Below are 17,155 nucleotides of genomic sequence, written 5' to 3'. Positions count from 1 at the left end.
TTTGCCTGTCTATTCCAGTCTCATATTGATGGTCTTTTATATACCCCAGCAAAGTCACAAAACCTTTTTTGTTCTTAATGATCCATATGATCTCCGTTGGGGAGTTTTCTGGAATCTTCTCATCAATACTAAATTCCTCGCATTCCTTGGGGAATATTGTGTTGTCACCTTTTGTATCTCTAAATCACCTTTTACATATATTGTCACATTAGACTATTACCTTGAAATCTCACTTAAGTGTCAAAATCTCTAAAAATGTAACTATCCCTCTTCACTATACAGTTTAAAAGCTAATGTAATAGACACTGAATTTCAAAGTAGCTGTTTCCTTGTGATCTAGCCAATTGAATACAAAATTGGATTGATGATTAGCGTGATAGTGAAGGGTCTTTTGTCAGAATGGTGACAAAATCTGTGTTCTGTGGTGTCTCACAGAGACCTGCACTGGGACTCTCCAGGAGGCACTCATGGCATGAGGTTCATTCTGGCTTTGCTCCATTCCCTTTACCTCTTTTACCTGTAACCACCCTTATTTACTTATCTATACCTACACTAAAGGGTTAATACTACAGATATGTCTTCGAACTTCGATTTTAACTTGCTGAAAATGCTGACCAGAAGAGGAGAACTTAAAAATGGGAAAGATTCCCACGGAAACGGGAAAAAAGATGGCGATCCTAAAGCATCTAAGCACATTCCATTAACTTTTGAAACAGTGTCGAAACTTGTAGAGGATATACTTAACCAAAGTTTTGCTGTGTTTGAAGAAGTTTTGAAGACGATTCAAGATGATGTTAAATCGTTTAGATGTGAAATCGATCAACAACAAATTAGAATTTCTGAAATGGATGAAGCCGATCAGAAGAGAGGTCGAAAAATTGAAACTGGAGAAAAATCTAGCTTCGACATCTCAGCAGTTGGAATGTTTTAAATCAAAGATTATCGATCTTGAAAATCGCTCTCGGCGACAGAATCTGTGAATAATTGGGCTTCCGGAAGATGTTGAGACAGGCGATCCTACTAAATATTTTTCTAAATTTTTAATGGATGTGTTTGGTCCAGAAGTTTTGAAGACCGCCCCCTACTGTTTGATAATGTGCATCGTACCTTACGCACCAAACCTTCCAAAGATTTTAAACCGAGACCTATTATTATTCGGTTCCACTATGCTTACATTAAGGATCAAGTGATACTAGCTGCTCGGCGGAAAGATATGATTGAATTTCAAAGTTTCAGATTTCGCATCGTTCAAGATTTCAGCCCGGAAGTTTTGAGGGAATGGATGGCTTTTAAACCGCAGATGTCAGAATTTTATTGTAAGGGCTTCAAATCAGCGTTGCTGTACCCAGTGCATCTGAGAATTGATCTGTCCGATAAATCTCATCGTCTGTTTAAGACTCCGGTTGAAGCTCAAAGTTTTCTCGACAACCTGCCTTCCTCTGCTAAGGACTAATTAACACACTGTTTTCTTTTTTCTCTCTTTTTCTAACTTGCTTTTCAATTTTTTTGGAAAAAAGCTACATTTAGCTTACAGATTTAGACTTTTATATTTTGAAGGTTCTTGCCTTGGTTTTCTAGTGTAGGTATTTTTCGTATTTTTGAATAAAAGTATTTTTTTCTTTCTTCTTGTGTTAGGGATTTTGCATTTTTCACCTTTAATCTTTTTGCTTTTGAGAGTTATTAAGTAGTAGATTCATTCTTTGATTTTTCTTTTCTTTGAAACTTTATTGGAAAAGTATTACACTTAAGATGGCAGATTGTTCTCTTCTTCCCCAAAGAATTTATTTTTTCTTGCTGCGTCATTTCTGATCATATATATATATATACTAATAATATGAATTGGTGCTTGGTCTTTTTTTTGACATATGAGTAGGAAGAAACTATTTTATTTTTTGTAATTGTTGTAATCTTTTCTTTACATTTATAGTAATTGCTTTTTTACTTTTTTGACCACGGGTGGTGTTTTTTAAAGAAAGACATATTTCTTTTGGGGTGCTTTCTGGAGAGATGGGGTTAGATTTAGCATTGGCCACTTTTTGGCTTTTTTCTGGGTTTTTGTGGGGGGGGGGGTTGATATTTTTGTTCTTATTTTTAATTTAGATTTTTTCTTTGAATGGGCCGACTTGAAACTACCAAAATGTCCGAAATGTCGTAACTTCCAGTTCCTCTTTGAACCTTTTTTCCTCTTCCGGGGTCATGAGTTTGTATTCTGCTTAACCCTTTACATACCTTATGTTCGATTTCACTACTATGGACAAGGTTACTAATTTGGTCTCTTGGAATACAAATGGTTTAAACCATCCGATTAAACAGAAGAAAATTTTTAAAGTATTCCAAAGGATGAATGCTCATATTATTTTCATACAAGAAACTCGTGGGGAAAGAGGATAATCAGCATTTTTTTAGGTTTTGGAAGAACTAACAGTACCATTCGAATTCACAGGTCAAAGTGAAAGGCATTTCTATTTTTATAGATCCTTCAATTTCATTAGTGCATCATGAGACTATTTCAGATCTGAATGGTAGATTTTTGCTAATTACTGGTTTATTATTTAACAAAAAAGTTGTTCTGGTTAATGTTTATGCTCCAAATGTTGATTGTCCTGAATTTTTTAAACATCTCTTTACATCCCTTCCTAACTTAAATGATTATATGTTGATTATGGGTGGAGATTTTAACTGCTGTTTAAATCCTTTGATGGATAGATCTATGTCTAATCAGGCACTTCCGAACAAATCGGCTACTCTTATTAACTCTTTTATGGTAGACTCTGGAACTTCAGAAATTTGGAGATTCTTACATCAAACGATAAAGAGTTTTCATTCTTTTCACATGTATATTATCATTATTCTAGAATTGATTACTTTCTTATTGACTCTGGATTAATTCCACTTGTTGTTGACTGCAAATATGATTCCATTGTTGTTTCCGATCATGCGCCATTGAAACTATCTATTAAGTCAATGGATACATCTTCTAGTACTAGACAATGGCGATTTAATACCACTTTGCTTTAGAACTTGGATTTTGTCAATTTTATTGAGGAACAGATTGATTTTTGTCCAAACGAATTTTACGAGGAAATTTCCAGCTGGGTACTGTGGGATACTTTTAAAGCATATATTCATGGACAAATGATTTCATATTCTGCTGGATTGAAAAAGCGAACTAATAATGAAATACTTAAGCTGGTTGACAAGATTAAAGAAATTGACAAGAAATATTCTATTGCTCCTAATCAGGAGCTTTATAAAGAGAGTCGATCTTCAAATGGAACATAGTCTATTACTATCATCTTCGATCGAAAATCAGTCAATTAAAACTGGGAGTCAATTCTATATACATGGTGATAAAACTGGGAAACTACTGGCTAATCAACTGAAATCAGCTTCGGTTAAACACCAGATTGTTAAGATTCGTAAAAAAGATGGTACTCTGACGGTTGATCATGATGAGATAAATAAATCCTTTCAAGAATTTTATACTTCTTTATACCAATCAGAATTTCCTGATGATTTCACTATAATGCACGAATTTTAAAGAAATTGAATATTCCAAAATTACCACCCAATGAACATTTAAAATTAGATGTACCTATTACGGTAGGAGAAATAAAGAATGCTATTTCCTCGATGAATTCAGGTAAAGCACCTGGTCCAGACGGTTATACAGTAGAATTTTAAAAATCCTTTTCTACTATACTTTCTCCTTGGTTATGTAGAATCTTTAAAGATGTAGTATCTAGAGGTAAATTACCACAATCTTTTTATCGAGCTTCTATTTCCCTAAATCTTAAAAAAAATAACAATCCTACTGAATGTGCATCTTACAGGCCTATTTCTTTGCTGAATGTGGATTCTAAGATTTTTTCTAAAATATTGGCAACGAGATTGGAGAATGTATTCCCTCAAATTACATCTGTTGATCAGACTGGATTTATTAAAAATCGTTACTCCTTCTTTAATATTAGGAGATTAATGAATATTGTTTACACTTCTTCACCCAGAGCTCCAGAATGTGTCATCTCATTGGATGCTGAGAAAACTTTTGATAGGATGAATGGACATATCTGTTTAATATGCTTGAGAAATTCAATTTTAGTCTGATATTTATATCTTGGATTAAATTGATATACCTTACTACTTTGGCTACGGTATTTACCAATAATCAAAAACATAGAACATAGAATAGTACAGCACATTACAGGCCCTTTGGTCCACAATGTTCTGCTGACCCTCAAACCCTGCCTCCCATATAACCCCCACCATAAATTCCTCCATATACCTGTCTAGTAGCCTCTTAAACTTCACAAGTGTATCTGCCTCCACCACTGACTCAGGCAGTGCATTCCATGCACCAACCACTCTCTGAGGAAAAAACCTTCCTCTAATATCCTCCTTGAACTTCTCACCTCTCACCTTAAAGCCACGTCCTCTTGTATTGAGCAGTGGTGCCCAGGGGAAGAGGCGCTGGCTGTCCACTCTATCTATTCCTCTCATGATCTTGTACACCTCTATCATGTCTGCTCTCATCCTCCTTCTCTCCAAGGAGTAAAGCCCTAGCTCCCTTAATCTCTGATCATAATCCATACTCTCTAAACCAGGCAGCATCCTGGTAAATCTGCTCTGTACCCTTTCCAATGCTTCCACATCCTTCCTACAGTGAGGTGACCAGAACTGGACACAGTATTCCAAGTGTGGCTTAACCAGAGTTTTATAGAGCTGCATCATTACATTGTGACTCTTAAACTGTATCCCTCGACTTATGAAAGCTAACACCCTATAAGCTTTCTTAACTACCCTATCTACCTGTGAGGCAACTTTCAGGGATCTGTGGATATGTATCCCCAGATCCCTCTGCTCCTCCACACTTCCAAGTACCCTGCCATTTACTTTGTACTCTGCCTTGGGAGTTTGTCCTTCCAAAGTGTACCACCTCACATTTCTCTGGGTTGAACTCCATCTGCCACTTCTCAGCCCACTTTTGCATCCTGTCAATGTCTCTCTGCAATTTTCGACAATCCTCTACACTATCCACAACACCACCAACTTTGCGTCGTCTGCAAACTTGCCAACCCACCCTTCTACCTCCACATCCAGGTCATTAATAAAAATCACGAAAAGTCGAGGTCCCAGAACAGATCCTTGTGGGACACCACTAGTCACAATCCTCCAATCTGAATGTACTCCCTCCACCACCACCCTCTGCCTTCTGCAGGCAAGCCAATTCTGAATCCACCTGGCCAAACTTCCCTGGGTCCCATGCCTTCTGACTTTCTGAATAAGCCTACTGTGTGGAACCTTGTCAAATGCCTTACTAAAATCCATATAGATCACATCCACTGCACTACCCTCATCTATATGCCTGGTCACCTCCTCAAAGAACTCTATCAGGCTTGTCAGACACGATCTGCCCTTCACAAAGCCATGCTGACTGTCCCTGATCAGATCATGATTCTCTAAATGCCCATAGATCCTATCTCTAAGAATCTTTTCCAACAGCTTTCCCACCACAGACATAAGACTCACTGGTCTATAATTACCCAGACTATCCCTACTACCTTTTTTGAACAAAGGGACAACATTTGCTTCCCTCCAATCCTCTGGTACCATTCCTGTGGACAATGCGAGGACATAAAGATCCTAGCCAGAGGCTCAGCAATCTCTTCCCTTTCCTTGTGGAGCAGCCTGGGGAATATTCCGTCAGGCCCCGGGGACTTATCCGTCCTAATGTATTTTAACAACTCCAACACTTCCTCTCCCTTAATATCAACATGCTCCAGAACATCAACCTCACTCATATTGTCCTCACCATCATCAAGTTCCCTCTCATTGGTGAATACCGAAGAGAAGTATTCATTGAGGACCTTGCTCACTTCCACAGCCTCCAGGTACATCTTCCCACCTTTATCTCTAATCGGTCCTACCTTCACTCCTGTCATCCTTTTGTTCTTCACATAATTGAAGAATGCCTTGGGGTTTTCCTTTACCCTACTCGCCAACGCCTTCTCATGCCCCCTTCTTGCTCTTCTCAGCCCTTTCTTAAGCTCCTTTCTTGCTTCTCTATATTCCTCAATAGACCCATCTGATCCTTGCTTCCTAAACCTCATGTTTGCTGCCTTCTTCCACCTGACTAGATTTTTCACCTCACTTGTCACCCATGGTTCCTTCACACTACCATTCTTTATCTTCCTCACCGGGACAAGTTTATCCCTAACATCCTGCAGGAGATCTCTAAACATTGACCATATGTCCATAGTACATTTTCCTGCAAAAACATCATCCCAATTCACACCCGCAAGTTCTAGCCTTATAGCCTCATAGTTTGCCCTTCCTCAATTAAAAATTTTCCTGTCCTCTCTGATTCTGTCCTTTTCCATGATAATTATAAAGGCCAGGGAGCGATGGTCACTGTCCCCCAGATGCTCACCCACTGAGAGATCTGTGACTTGACCCGGTTCATTACCTAGTACTAGCTCTAGTAAGGCATTCCCCATAGTCGGCCTGTCAACATTCTGTGACAGGAATCCATCGTGGACACACTTAACAAACTCTGCCACATCTAAACCCTTGGAACCAATCAGGTGCCAATCAGTATTAGGGAACTTCCCTAAAGTCACCCATGATGATAACCCTGTTATTATTGCACCTTTCCAAAATCTGCCTCCCAATCTGCTCCTCTGTATCTCTGCTGCTACCAGGGGGTCTATAGGATACCCCCAGTAGAGTAACTGCTTCCTTCCTGTTCCTGACTTCCGCCCATACTTACTCAAAAGAGGATCCTGCTACATTACCCACTCTTTCTGTAGCTGTAATAGTATCTCTGACCAGTAATGCCACCCCTCCTCCCCCTTTCCCCCCTTTTTATCCCTTTTAAAGCACTGAAATCCAGGAATATTGAGAATCCATTCCTGCCCTGGTGCCAGCCAAGTCTCTGTAATGGCCACTACATCATAATTCCATGTATCTATCCAGGCTCTCAGTTTATCACCTTTGCTCCTGATGCTTCTTGCATTGAGGTACACAGACTTTAGCCCTTCTACCTTACTACTTTTACACGCTTTATTCTGCTTCTCTTCTTCAAAGCCTCTCTAAATGTTAGATCTGGCTCTACTCCATGCACTTCTTTCACTGCTCTACCGCTCTGGGTCCCATCCCCCTTTTTACCAGCCACCAGCAGTAAATTCATTCTTGAGGTATATACCTAAAATATATGGTCTTACTTTCTAAGGGTATTTCGCGTTTAAAAATGTCTTGTAGGGCATTGTGTATCCCACTCCAATAATCTTTGATAATAGGGCATTCCCAGAAAATATGATAATGGTTTGCATTTTGATTTCCACAATTTCTCCTGCAAACAGGGAGGTTACTATCATAATGGGATTTCTGGGAGGGTGTAATAAAATATCTTATCAAGTTTTTCTACCCGAACTCCCTCTATTTCTGTGAACTGGTACACTTCCATTGATACCTCCATATTATTGTCCATTATTCCTCAGATATTATTATCCCTCCTTCCTTCTCCCATTTTGTTTTAATGTATGAAGTCATATGTGTTTTAAGATTTGACAAACCCTTATACACGCTTGAAATTATTCTACTACTGTTGTCTGAATTATATGCTAATGGTTTGCATTATCATATAATCTGAGGAAAGACATTCTTTCCATAGAGGGAGTACAAAGGAAGTTCACCAGATTGATTCCTGGGATGGCAGGACATTTATATGATGAAAGACTTGATCGACTAGGCTTATACTCGCTGGAATTTAGAAGATTGAGGGGGGATCTTATTGAAACGTATAAAATTCTACAGGGAATGGACAGGCTAGGTGCAGAAAGATTGTTCCCGATGTTGGGGAAGTCCAGAACAAGGGGTCACAGTTTGAGGATAAAGGGGAAGCCTTTTAGGACTGAGATTAGGAAAAACTTCTTCACACAGAGAGTGGTGAATCTGTGGAATTCTCTGCCACAGGAAACAGTTGAGGCCCGTTCATTGGCTATATTTAAGAGGGAGTTAGATATGGCCCTTGTGGCTTAAGGGATCAGGGGGTATGGAGAGAAGGCAGGTACAGGGTTCTGAGTTGGATGATCAGCCATGACCGTACTGAATGGCGGTGCAGCTCGAAGGGCCGAATGGCCTACTCCTGCACCTATTTTCTATGTTTCTATGCTTTTCTAAATAGCTCTCTCAAACATGTCCTTGCCTTGGTTACACTTTTAACCATCCTATTAACATACTGTCGCATCTGTAAATATCGATAAAAGTCTTGTTTTTCTAATAAGTCTTTCTCTTTGAGCATTTCAAAACTGAACAGTGTTCCTTCTTTCATTATATTGCAAATAGCTGTTAGTCCTTTAGCTGTCCAGTCCTTAAATTTGGCATCCAGTTTGTTCGGCGTATAATCCAAGTCATATGCACACCATTTAAGAATTGCAATGTCTCTCTTTAGTTTATATTCTTTTATAATAGTTTTCCATATTTTAAGAGTCCATTTCACCCATGGGTTATCAATAGTATTTATGTAACTTTGTAGGTTGTTATCACCCAAAATTGCCTGTGTGGGGTGGGTATCCTCTCCTCAATGTTTTTCCATTGAGTGTTATATGATGGATTGCACCAGCATATCACAGCTCTCAATTGTGCTGCAAAATAGTAATCTCTTAGAGAAGGTAGGCCCCATCCCCCTTTATCCTTGGCTAATTGCAAAGTTTTGAGACGAACTCTAGGCCTTTTACCTTGCCATGTATATCTTGATAGCATCTTGCTCCATTCATTGAATTGATTTTGGTTAATCTCTATTGGCAGGGTCTGAAAGAGATATATGTATCCCCCTTGTAAGCCTCAGGCTTGCTCAGCTCTTCTCTCTTCATCCTCTTCACGCCTTCTCCCCGAAGCCTGTGCGAACTAACAGCTTTCACACAGACAGAAAGAATAACATCTATCCCAATTGGTTAGCAAATGAATACAAGTCCCATTATCACTAATTGCTGTAGAGAACCACTGTCTCAGCAGATAGCAGTACAGGGAAGCCATTTTATTCACCTTAGCAGCCACATAAAAGAAGAGACCCTTACACTCTCCCCCCACCAAATTTAGTCATGTCCTCATGACTTCTAAATAACACGCCACCCCTTCCTGCAGATACAAAAACCCAATCCAGGTACAAACAGTGACATTGCTCCCCAAGCAGTGGACCTTACGCCTGGTCCCACAGGCGCTACATAGGCCAACCTATCTGGGAGTTCCCTAATCCTCTGAGACCAACGTACCCTATCACCTAAACCCTTAAGGCTCGGACATTACTGGGGATACATCGGGTCTGCTTGCCAACTCCTTTCTCAATCTCTCACTCATGCCCCCACTGCAACTTGGAGCCCCCTTTCCCATGTCCGGGGCTCCACTGCTTTTCCTTCAGGGTCCTGCTGTAACCCAGGCTGCCCACAGCTGGCCCTCGCCACTACACCTGACTCAGTAGGAGACGGGCCAAAGGTCTCTTCCTCAATTAGGGGGAAGTTAGCGAAAGGCAGCACGTACCACACATCCAGCACATCATCCTTCGAATCTGTATTCTTCCTCATTTCCTCGATCGGTAGCTGCTGTTTGATTTTCTCCAAACTGAAGCCTCTTCAGCCTCCTACAATCGAGACGTCAGCTCCTTCTCTGACTCCTCCAACTCTCGCTCCAGTCTCAGCAGTTCTGACTCACGCTTCTTGGCCATCTCAAACTGGGACGCAGTTACTCCACCAGCTTCTTCCACCCTGAACTGAAAAGCAGCAGTTAAAGGATGTTCAGCCTCCAGTTTAGTGTTCACTGAAATTATCTCCAGCGTTTTCTTCCTGATGACTTCTTCCAGGTCAACTTTCAGTTTTTCTACTTCATTTAAACTGTTGATGGGCATCTTCAGGTTCCCTTCAAGTGTCCGCTTCCCTTTTCTGAGATCTGTCCTTAATTGCTTTACCTCCTCGGAAGTGTAGTCAAACTCCCCTCTCTGGGCTCTGGTTTTCTGTTGGCCTTAGTCAGACAGCTTTCTTTGTCTTCCCCAACTTGTAAGTCTTCCAATCTTTTCTGGATTAATTCATCAGTAAGTGGCCGCAGTTTCTGCTTGAAATTCCGGTTCTCTGTCTCCACGTTGACGAGCGTGGACTCTTAAGTCTTCAAGGTTTGTCCCAAAAGTGCAGCACTCAGTCTGCAGCCTGCACTTCTGAGCAGTCAGTTCAGCGGTGCAAATCCCCTCTCTCCCCAGTGTCTCATTCCGATTGATGACCTGGGTTTCCGTCCCCACGTCCACCACCGTCTGTTCCAACACCAGGAAGTTCAACTGGTATGTCGGGTCATTTCTCTCAGATTGCACCAAACTCCACCAGCCAAAAACTACTCCACATTTTACACTTCGCTTCTGTCGCTTTTCCCCCCTCCCTTTCTTCTCCAAGGGAGGGTAGCCACACAGCAGCAGATTCAAGGGGTGCCGCACTTTGCTGTAGTCCCTGGCGAATCTCCAAAAATTACCTGAGAATTCCACAGCTGAACACAGAGCACGCATGAACTGCATCTTTCTCCAGACCTGGCACTCGTCCAAAGAAAGTTTTAATTCTTTAACTCCTTGTTGCCCGGGCTTCGCCACTCACCTCGCATCATAGTCCCCCAAGGCGAATCCAAACCCTAGGTGGTCATCCACATACGCCAGAACTCCAAACACTTCCACGTCCCCCATGGTCTTCCCCATGCCCCGCGGGAAGGTTGCAGGGGCTCCAGAAATGTCCTTTGACATCTTTTTGGATCGGAAGAATCCTAGGGGACCTGTAACGGCAGTCTTCTCCTTGTCGGCCTCACTCATTGGGATCTGGCAACATCCACTCCTCAGATCCATCACATTAAACCATGTCGCACTGCACAAGCAGACCATAGCGTCTTTGGCTCTCAGGGCCGTATTCTGGTCAATGATAGTGCGCCTGTTCAGAGTCCTATCAGCGAGGATCAGCGAAAATCTGTGAGCTCCAACGTTTGTGCTCTGGACATGTTTATGAGATTATTGGCGCCTTTTATTTGTTTTCCTTTTCTTTTGTTCTCTACTAACCCCATACTTAAATATAAAATCTTAATCGTTTAACCGCACATTGTGGACTGAATGTTATTTCGGGGTACTGATGTTACACGGGGGACACAACATACAGCATCCACCCAGATTTGATTACCTACTTTGGTGGAGCCAAAGGCTGCTCCCCCCCAGACGGAAGTAAGCTGAGCGAGCCTGAGGCTTTCCGTGGGTAGTCTGGGCAGTATATTCATTTTAATAGATTCAATCCTTGAACTGAGACCAAGAAAAGGAATTAGGTTCCATCTTGTTATATCTTCCTTAATTTTTTATATATAGGCTGATAATTGCGTTCTGATAATTTTGCCAAATCTTTTGGCATAATGATGCCCAAATATTTGACAGACTCTGGTTGCCATGCCCAAGGATATCTACTTTCAATTTCTCTTGGTGGGCCATAGTTATATGAAAGTAGTTGGGTTTTTATCTATGTTGATCTTGTATCCTGATAATTGGCCATATTGTTCAAAGGATTGCATCAATTTAGGTAAAGAGTATGTTGGTTGCCCTAGATAGATCAAAATGTCATCTGCGTAACAGGCCAATTTATGCTCTGTCCCTTTGATTGTAATTCCCCTGATATCTTCATTTTGTCTGATGTATTGAGCTAATGGTTCCAGACATAATGCGAAGAGTAACGGTGACCATGCACAACCCTGTCTCGTGCCCCTTTCTAGGGTAAAACTATTAGATAAATATCCGTTGATTTTAATCCTGGCAATAGGATCGTCGTATAGTGCCTGTATAGTTTTAATAATTGTGTCATGTAGACCAAATCTATATAAAACTCTGTAAAGAAAATTCCAATTAACCGAATCAAATGCCTTTTCAGCGTCCATGCTTATCACTACTGCTTCAATTTCAATTTTTAAAATATGATCCATAATGTGATGTGTCCTTCGTATATTGTCTTGTGTTTGGCGTTGTTGTATAAAACCTGTCTGATCATTATGTATCAGTGTGGGTAGAAACTCTTCTAATCATTTGGCCATGATGGAGGTAAATATTCTATAATCCACATTAAGAACAGATATTGGTCTAAATGACCCACATTCCATTTTATCCTTGCCTTCTTTCGGTATAGCTGAGATTATTGCCTCCTTCCAGCTGGATGGCATTTGAGCCTTAATAGTTACTTTACAATAAAGAAAAACATAACTCTACTCTCATAATTAATGCACTTAAAATTAATACTGATAATGAAGATTCACAAAATTATTCAAATATCTATTTTTTTCTTTGGTTTCTATTTGTAAATCTGTTATTCCTGATGCTTATTGTTGCACATCTTGGATAATGTTTGCATTTATTTTAGGTATTAAAGCGTTTTAATTTTTAAAAAATTAACACAATAAAGCTTGGGAAATTGTACAATTAAAATTTACCGTTACATTACTACAATTGGGAATAATGGGAGTGATGTTGGCATTAGAGGAGACCAACTGGATTAGTATTTCAATGGACTGGTACTGAGTTACAAGCTGAGAAACATAATTTGGACATTTTTATTTAAATTTTCCATGACTTAGTTAAACTTAATTGAAATTGTTAACAGGTAATGCTTAACAAATGATCTTGACAAAAACAACTCAGTAATACAAGAAATTGAACTTTTAGTTTATTTTGTGTGATGTACAATGTTTTCTGACCCTTCAAAGTAAAATAAAATTGTCTGGATTTTTTTTGAAAAACTTAGTTCTAATTTTCTAAATTGTTTGTTTGCAGTCATTTAAACTTAATTAGTAAGTCAAGGTCTGGAAATGGATTTTTAAAAAATGTTCAGATAATTGTATAATGAAGTATGTTTTTTTTTCAGAGCCCAGATTAATTTATCAGATTCTGGGAATACTCCTGATTTACTTGGACTGGTCTCCAGTATACTGGATGAGCCCGATAAGCCAGAGTCATTTTCTGATTGGTAAGCTAGATTTTATTACATTAAATTAAGGCTACCCTTGTATTTAAGTTTTGATATTTTATGCTTGTTCTTCCAACTTCCCCTTCCTGAAGTCCACGACCATTTCCTTAGTCTTATTGACAATGAGTGGAAGGTTATTGTTGCAATACCACTCAATCAGCCAATCTATCTCACTCCTGTACGCCTCTTTGTTGCTATTTGAGATTCCCCCCAACAACTGGCTAATTCATAGATGAAGGATGGCATTGAGCTGTGCCTAACAACACGATCATGAGTGTAGAGAGAGTAGAGCATTGGGCTTAGCAGCTGTATTGATTATTAGTGAAGAGGAGATGTTATCACCAATTCACACAAACTATGGTCTCTCAATGAAGAAGTCAAGAATCCAGTTGCAGAGGCTCAGATTTTGAAGTTTGTTGATTCAAACTAATGGCATAATGGTGCAGAATACAGAGCTGTAATCGACGATAAAGAGCAGTCTGATGAATGTATTGCTGTTTAGAAACATAGAAACATAGAAAACCTACAGCACAGTACAGGCCCTTCGGCCCACAATGCTGTGCTGAACACATACTTACTTTAGAAATTACCTAGGGTTACCCATAGCCCTCTATTTTTCTAAGCTCCATGTACCTATCCAGAATTCTGTTAAAAACCCTATTGTATCTGCCTCCACCACCGTCGCCGGCAGCCAATTCCATGCACTCACCACTCTCTGTGTAAAAAAATTTACCCCTGACATCTCTGTACTACTTCCAAGCACCTTAAAACTGTGCCCTCTCGTGTTAGCCACTTTAGCCCTGGGAAAAGCCTCTGATTATCCACATGATCAATGCCTCTCATCATCTTATACACCTCTATCAAGTCACTTCTCATCCTCTGCTGCTCCAAGGAGAAAGGCCCAGTTCACTCAACCTATTCTCATACGGCATGCTCCCCAATCCAGACAACATCCTTGTAAATTTCTTCTGCACCCTTTCTATAGCTTCCACATCCTTCCTGTAGTGAGGTGACCAGAACTGAGCACAGTACTCCAAGTGGGGTCTGACCAGAGTCCGATATAGCTCTATCATTACCTCTTAGCTCTTGTACTCAATTCCACAGTTGATGAAGGCCAATGCACCTTATGCCTTCTTAACCACAGAGTCTACCTGCGCAGCGGCTTTGAGTGTCCGATGGACTCAGACCCCAAGATACCCCTGATCCTCCCTACTGCCGAGAGCCTTACCATTAATACTATATTCTGCCATTATATGTGACCTACCAAAATGAACCACCTCACATTTATCTGGGTTGAAATCCATCTGTCACTTCTCAGCCCAGTTTTGCATCCTATCGATGTACCGCTGTAATCTCTGACAGCTCTCCACACTATCCACAACACCCCCAACATTTGTGTCATCAGCAAATTTACTAACCCATCCCTCCACTTCCTCATCCAGCTCATTTATAAAAATCACGAAGAGAAGGGGTCCCAGAACAGATTCCTGAGGCACACCACTGGTCACCGACTTCCATGCAGAATATGACCCATCTACAACCACTCTTTGCCTTCTGTGGACAAGCCAATTCTGGATCCACAGAGCAAGGTCCCCTTAAATCCCATGCCTCCTTACTTTCTCAATACGCCTTGCAATGGGGTACCTTGTCAATTGCCTTGCTGAAATCCACGTACATTACATCTACTGCTCGACCTTCATCAATGTCTTTAGTGACATCCTCAAAAAATTAAATCAGGCTCGGAAGGCACAACCTGCCTTTGGCAAAGCCATGCTGACTATTCCTAATCATATTATGCCTCTCCAAACGTTCATCAATCCTGCCTGTCAGGATCTTTTCCTTCAACTTACCAACCACTGAAGTAAGACTCACTGGTCTATAATTTCCTGGGCTATCTCTACTCCCTTTCTTGAATAAGGGAACAACATCTGCAACCCTCTAATCCTCTAGAACTTCTCCCATCCCCATTGATGATGCAAAGGCCATTGCCTGAGGCTCAGCAATCTCCTCCCTTACCTCCCACAGTAGCCTGGGGAACATCTTGTCCGGTCCTGGAGACTTATCCAACTTGATGCTTTCCAAAAGCTCCAGCACGTCCTCGTTCTTAATGTCCATATGCTCAAGCTTTTCAATCCGCTATATGTCATCCCTACAATCGCCAAGATCCTTTTCCATAGTGAATACTGAAGCAAAGTATTCATTAAGTACCTCTGCTATCTCCTCCGGTTCCATACACATTTTTCCACTGTCACACTTGATTGGTCCTTTTCTCTCATGTCTTATCCTGTTGCTCTTCACATACTTGTAGAATGCCTTGGGGTATTCTTTAATCCTGCTCGCCAAGGCCTTCTCATGGCCCCTTCTGGCTCTGAGTTTCACTCTTAAGCTCCTTCCTGCTAGCCTTATAATCTTCTGGATGTAACGAGAGCTGTATAATTCATCTCCTTCTACCTTAGGCCACAAAGTTATCAATCACCCCTGCTGTGGACCACTTTCTGGAGGTCCAAGACGCCAAGTTCTACAACGAAGGGATCTGTATGCTCCACGGCTGCTGGACTAAGTGTGTAAATGTAGGAGGGGACTACGTTGAAAAATAAATGTGCTAGGTTTTCCAAAATTGACCTCTTCTACCTTAGGCCACGAATGTATCAACCACCCCTCGTACTAATCCAGGCTCTAAGTTCATCTGTTTTGTTCATGATGCTTCTTGCATTAAAATAGACACATCTCAAACCATCGGTCTGAGTGTATCTCTTCTCTATCACCTCCAATCCTCCCTCCTGCACTGTCTCCAAGCTTGCTCTATTTGTGAGCCAACCGCCCCTTCCTCCGTCTCTTCACTTCGGTTCCTACCCCCAGCAATTCTAGTTTAAACTCTCCCCAATATCCTTAGCTTATCTCTCTGCCAGGATATTGGTCCCCCGTGGATTCAAGTGCAACCCATCCTTTTCAGACAGGTCACGCCTGCCCCAAATGATCTCCCAGTGATCTAGAAACCTGAATCTCTGCCCCCTGCTCCAATCCCTCAGCCACGCATTTATTCTCACCTCACTCTATTCCTATACTCAATTTCGTGTGGCATGGGCAGTAATCACAAGATTACTACTTTTGAGGTCCTGCTTCTCAATTTCCTTCCTAACTCACTGTAGTCTGCTTTCAGGACCTGCTTCCTTTTCCTACCTATGTCATTGGTACCAATATGTACCACACCTCTGGCTGTTCACCTTCCTACTTCAGGATATCGTGAATGTGATCAGGAACACCGCGGACCCTGGCACCTGGGAGGCAAACTGCCATCTGTGTTTCTTTCCTGCATCCACAGAATCACCTGTCTTACCCCCTAACTATAGAGTCCCCTATTATTGCTGCCTTCTTCCTTTCCCTGCCCTTCTGAGCCACAGGGCCAGAGGCACGGCCACTGTTGCTTCCCCCAGGTAGGCCGTTAACCCCCCCCCCCCAACAGTATTCAAACAGGAGTACTTATTGTTAAGGGGGACAGCCACAGGGGTACTCTGTAGTATCTGACTCTTGCCCTTCCCTCTCCTGACTGTTACCCACTTAAATGTCTCCCAAGTCCCTGGTGTGACTCCTTGCCTATTGCTCCTCTCTATCACCTCCTCACTTTCCCTGACCAGATGAAGGTCATCGAGCCGCATCTCCAGTTCCCTAACGCGGTCCCTTAAAAGCTGCAGCTCGACACACCTGGTGCAGATGTGGCTGTCCGGGAGGCTGGGTGTCTCCTGGACTTCTCACATCTGATACCCAGTACAGAACACCAGCCTCATAGACATACTTTCTGTTTCTATTCCTCGCAGGTAACTTACCTCGCCTCAACCCGTTATTGCCAAAGCCCTACCACTCTGCCTCAGATCACTCCGTTGATGACCGCTCCGCTAGTCAGTGTCTCCCTTTTATGCCTGAACTTCCCCTGCTATCTATCTCACGATTGATGTTCCAGTTATAGTCGCTGATAGGCCACGTGCAATGACAAACGCTCGCGAAGCTCCCTTTTTAAATAACTGACGCCCACCTGTGAGAAATCCCTCTTGGTAAAGCTCTGTTGATGCTGCTGATAGGCCTTGTACAGTAAAACTAATTCAAAATCAAAACAAAACAATTGCTGCTTGCCTGTGACCGTACGG

The 17,155-nt window shown here is 41.5% G+C and overlaps 1 protein-coding gene across 4 annotated transcripts in view; it reads left to right on the top strand.

The window, feature by feature from the left end:
* The window catches only part of LOC140195569 (meiosis-specific coiled-coil domain-containing protein MEIOC-like), a 97,934-nt gene that overhangs the window by 38,818 nt on the left and 41,961 nt on the right, over window positions 1–17,155 (top strand). For all 4 annotated transcript variants that reach the window (XM_072254137.1, XM_072254138.1, XM_072254139.1 and 1 more), the window contains one exon: window positions 12,912–13,013. In XM_072254137.1, coding sequence (XP_072110238.1) covers window positions 12,912–13,013 — 102 coding nt within the window. The remainder of the gene's footprint in view (window positions 1–12,911; window positions 13,014–17,155) is intronic.

Source organism: Mobula birostris, chromosome 3 (genome assembly GCF_030028105.1).
Source record: "Mobula birostris isolate sMobBir1 chromosome 3, sMobBir1.hap1, whole genome shotgun sequence".
NCBI classification, from domain to species: domain Eukaryota; kingdom Metazoa; phylum Chordata; class Chondrichthyes; order Myliobatiformes; family Myliobatidae; genus Mobula; species Mobula birostris.
Note: the sequence above shows the minus strand (reverse complement) of the source record. Positions and strands in the feature narration are given on the sequence as shown.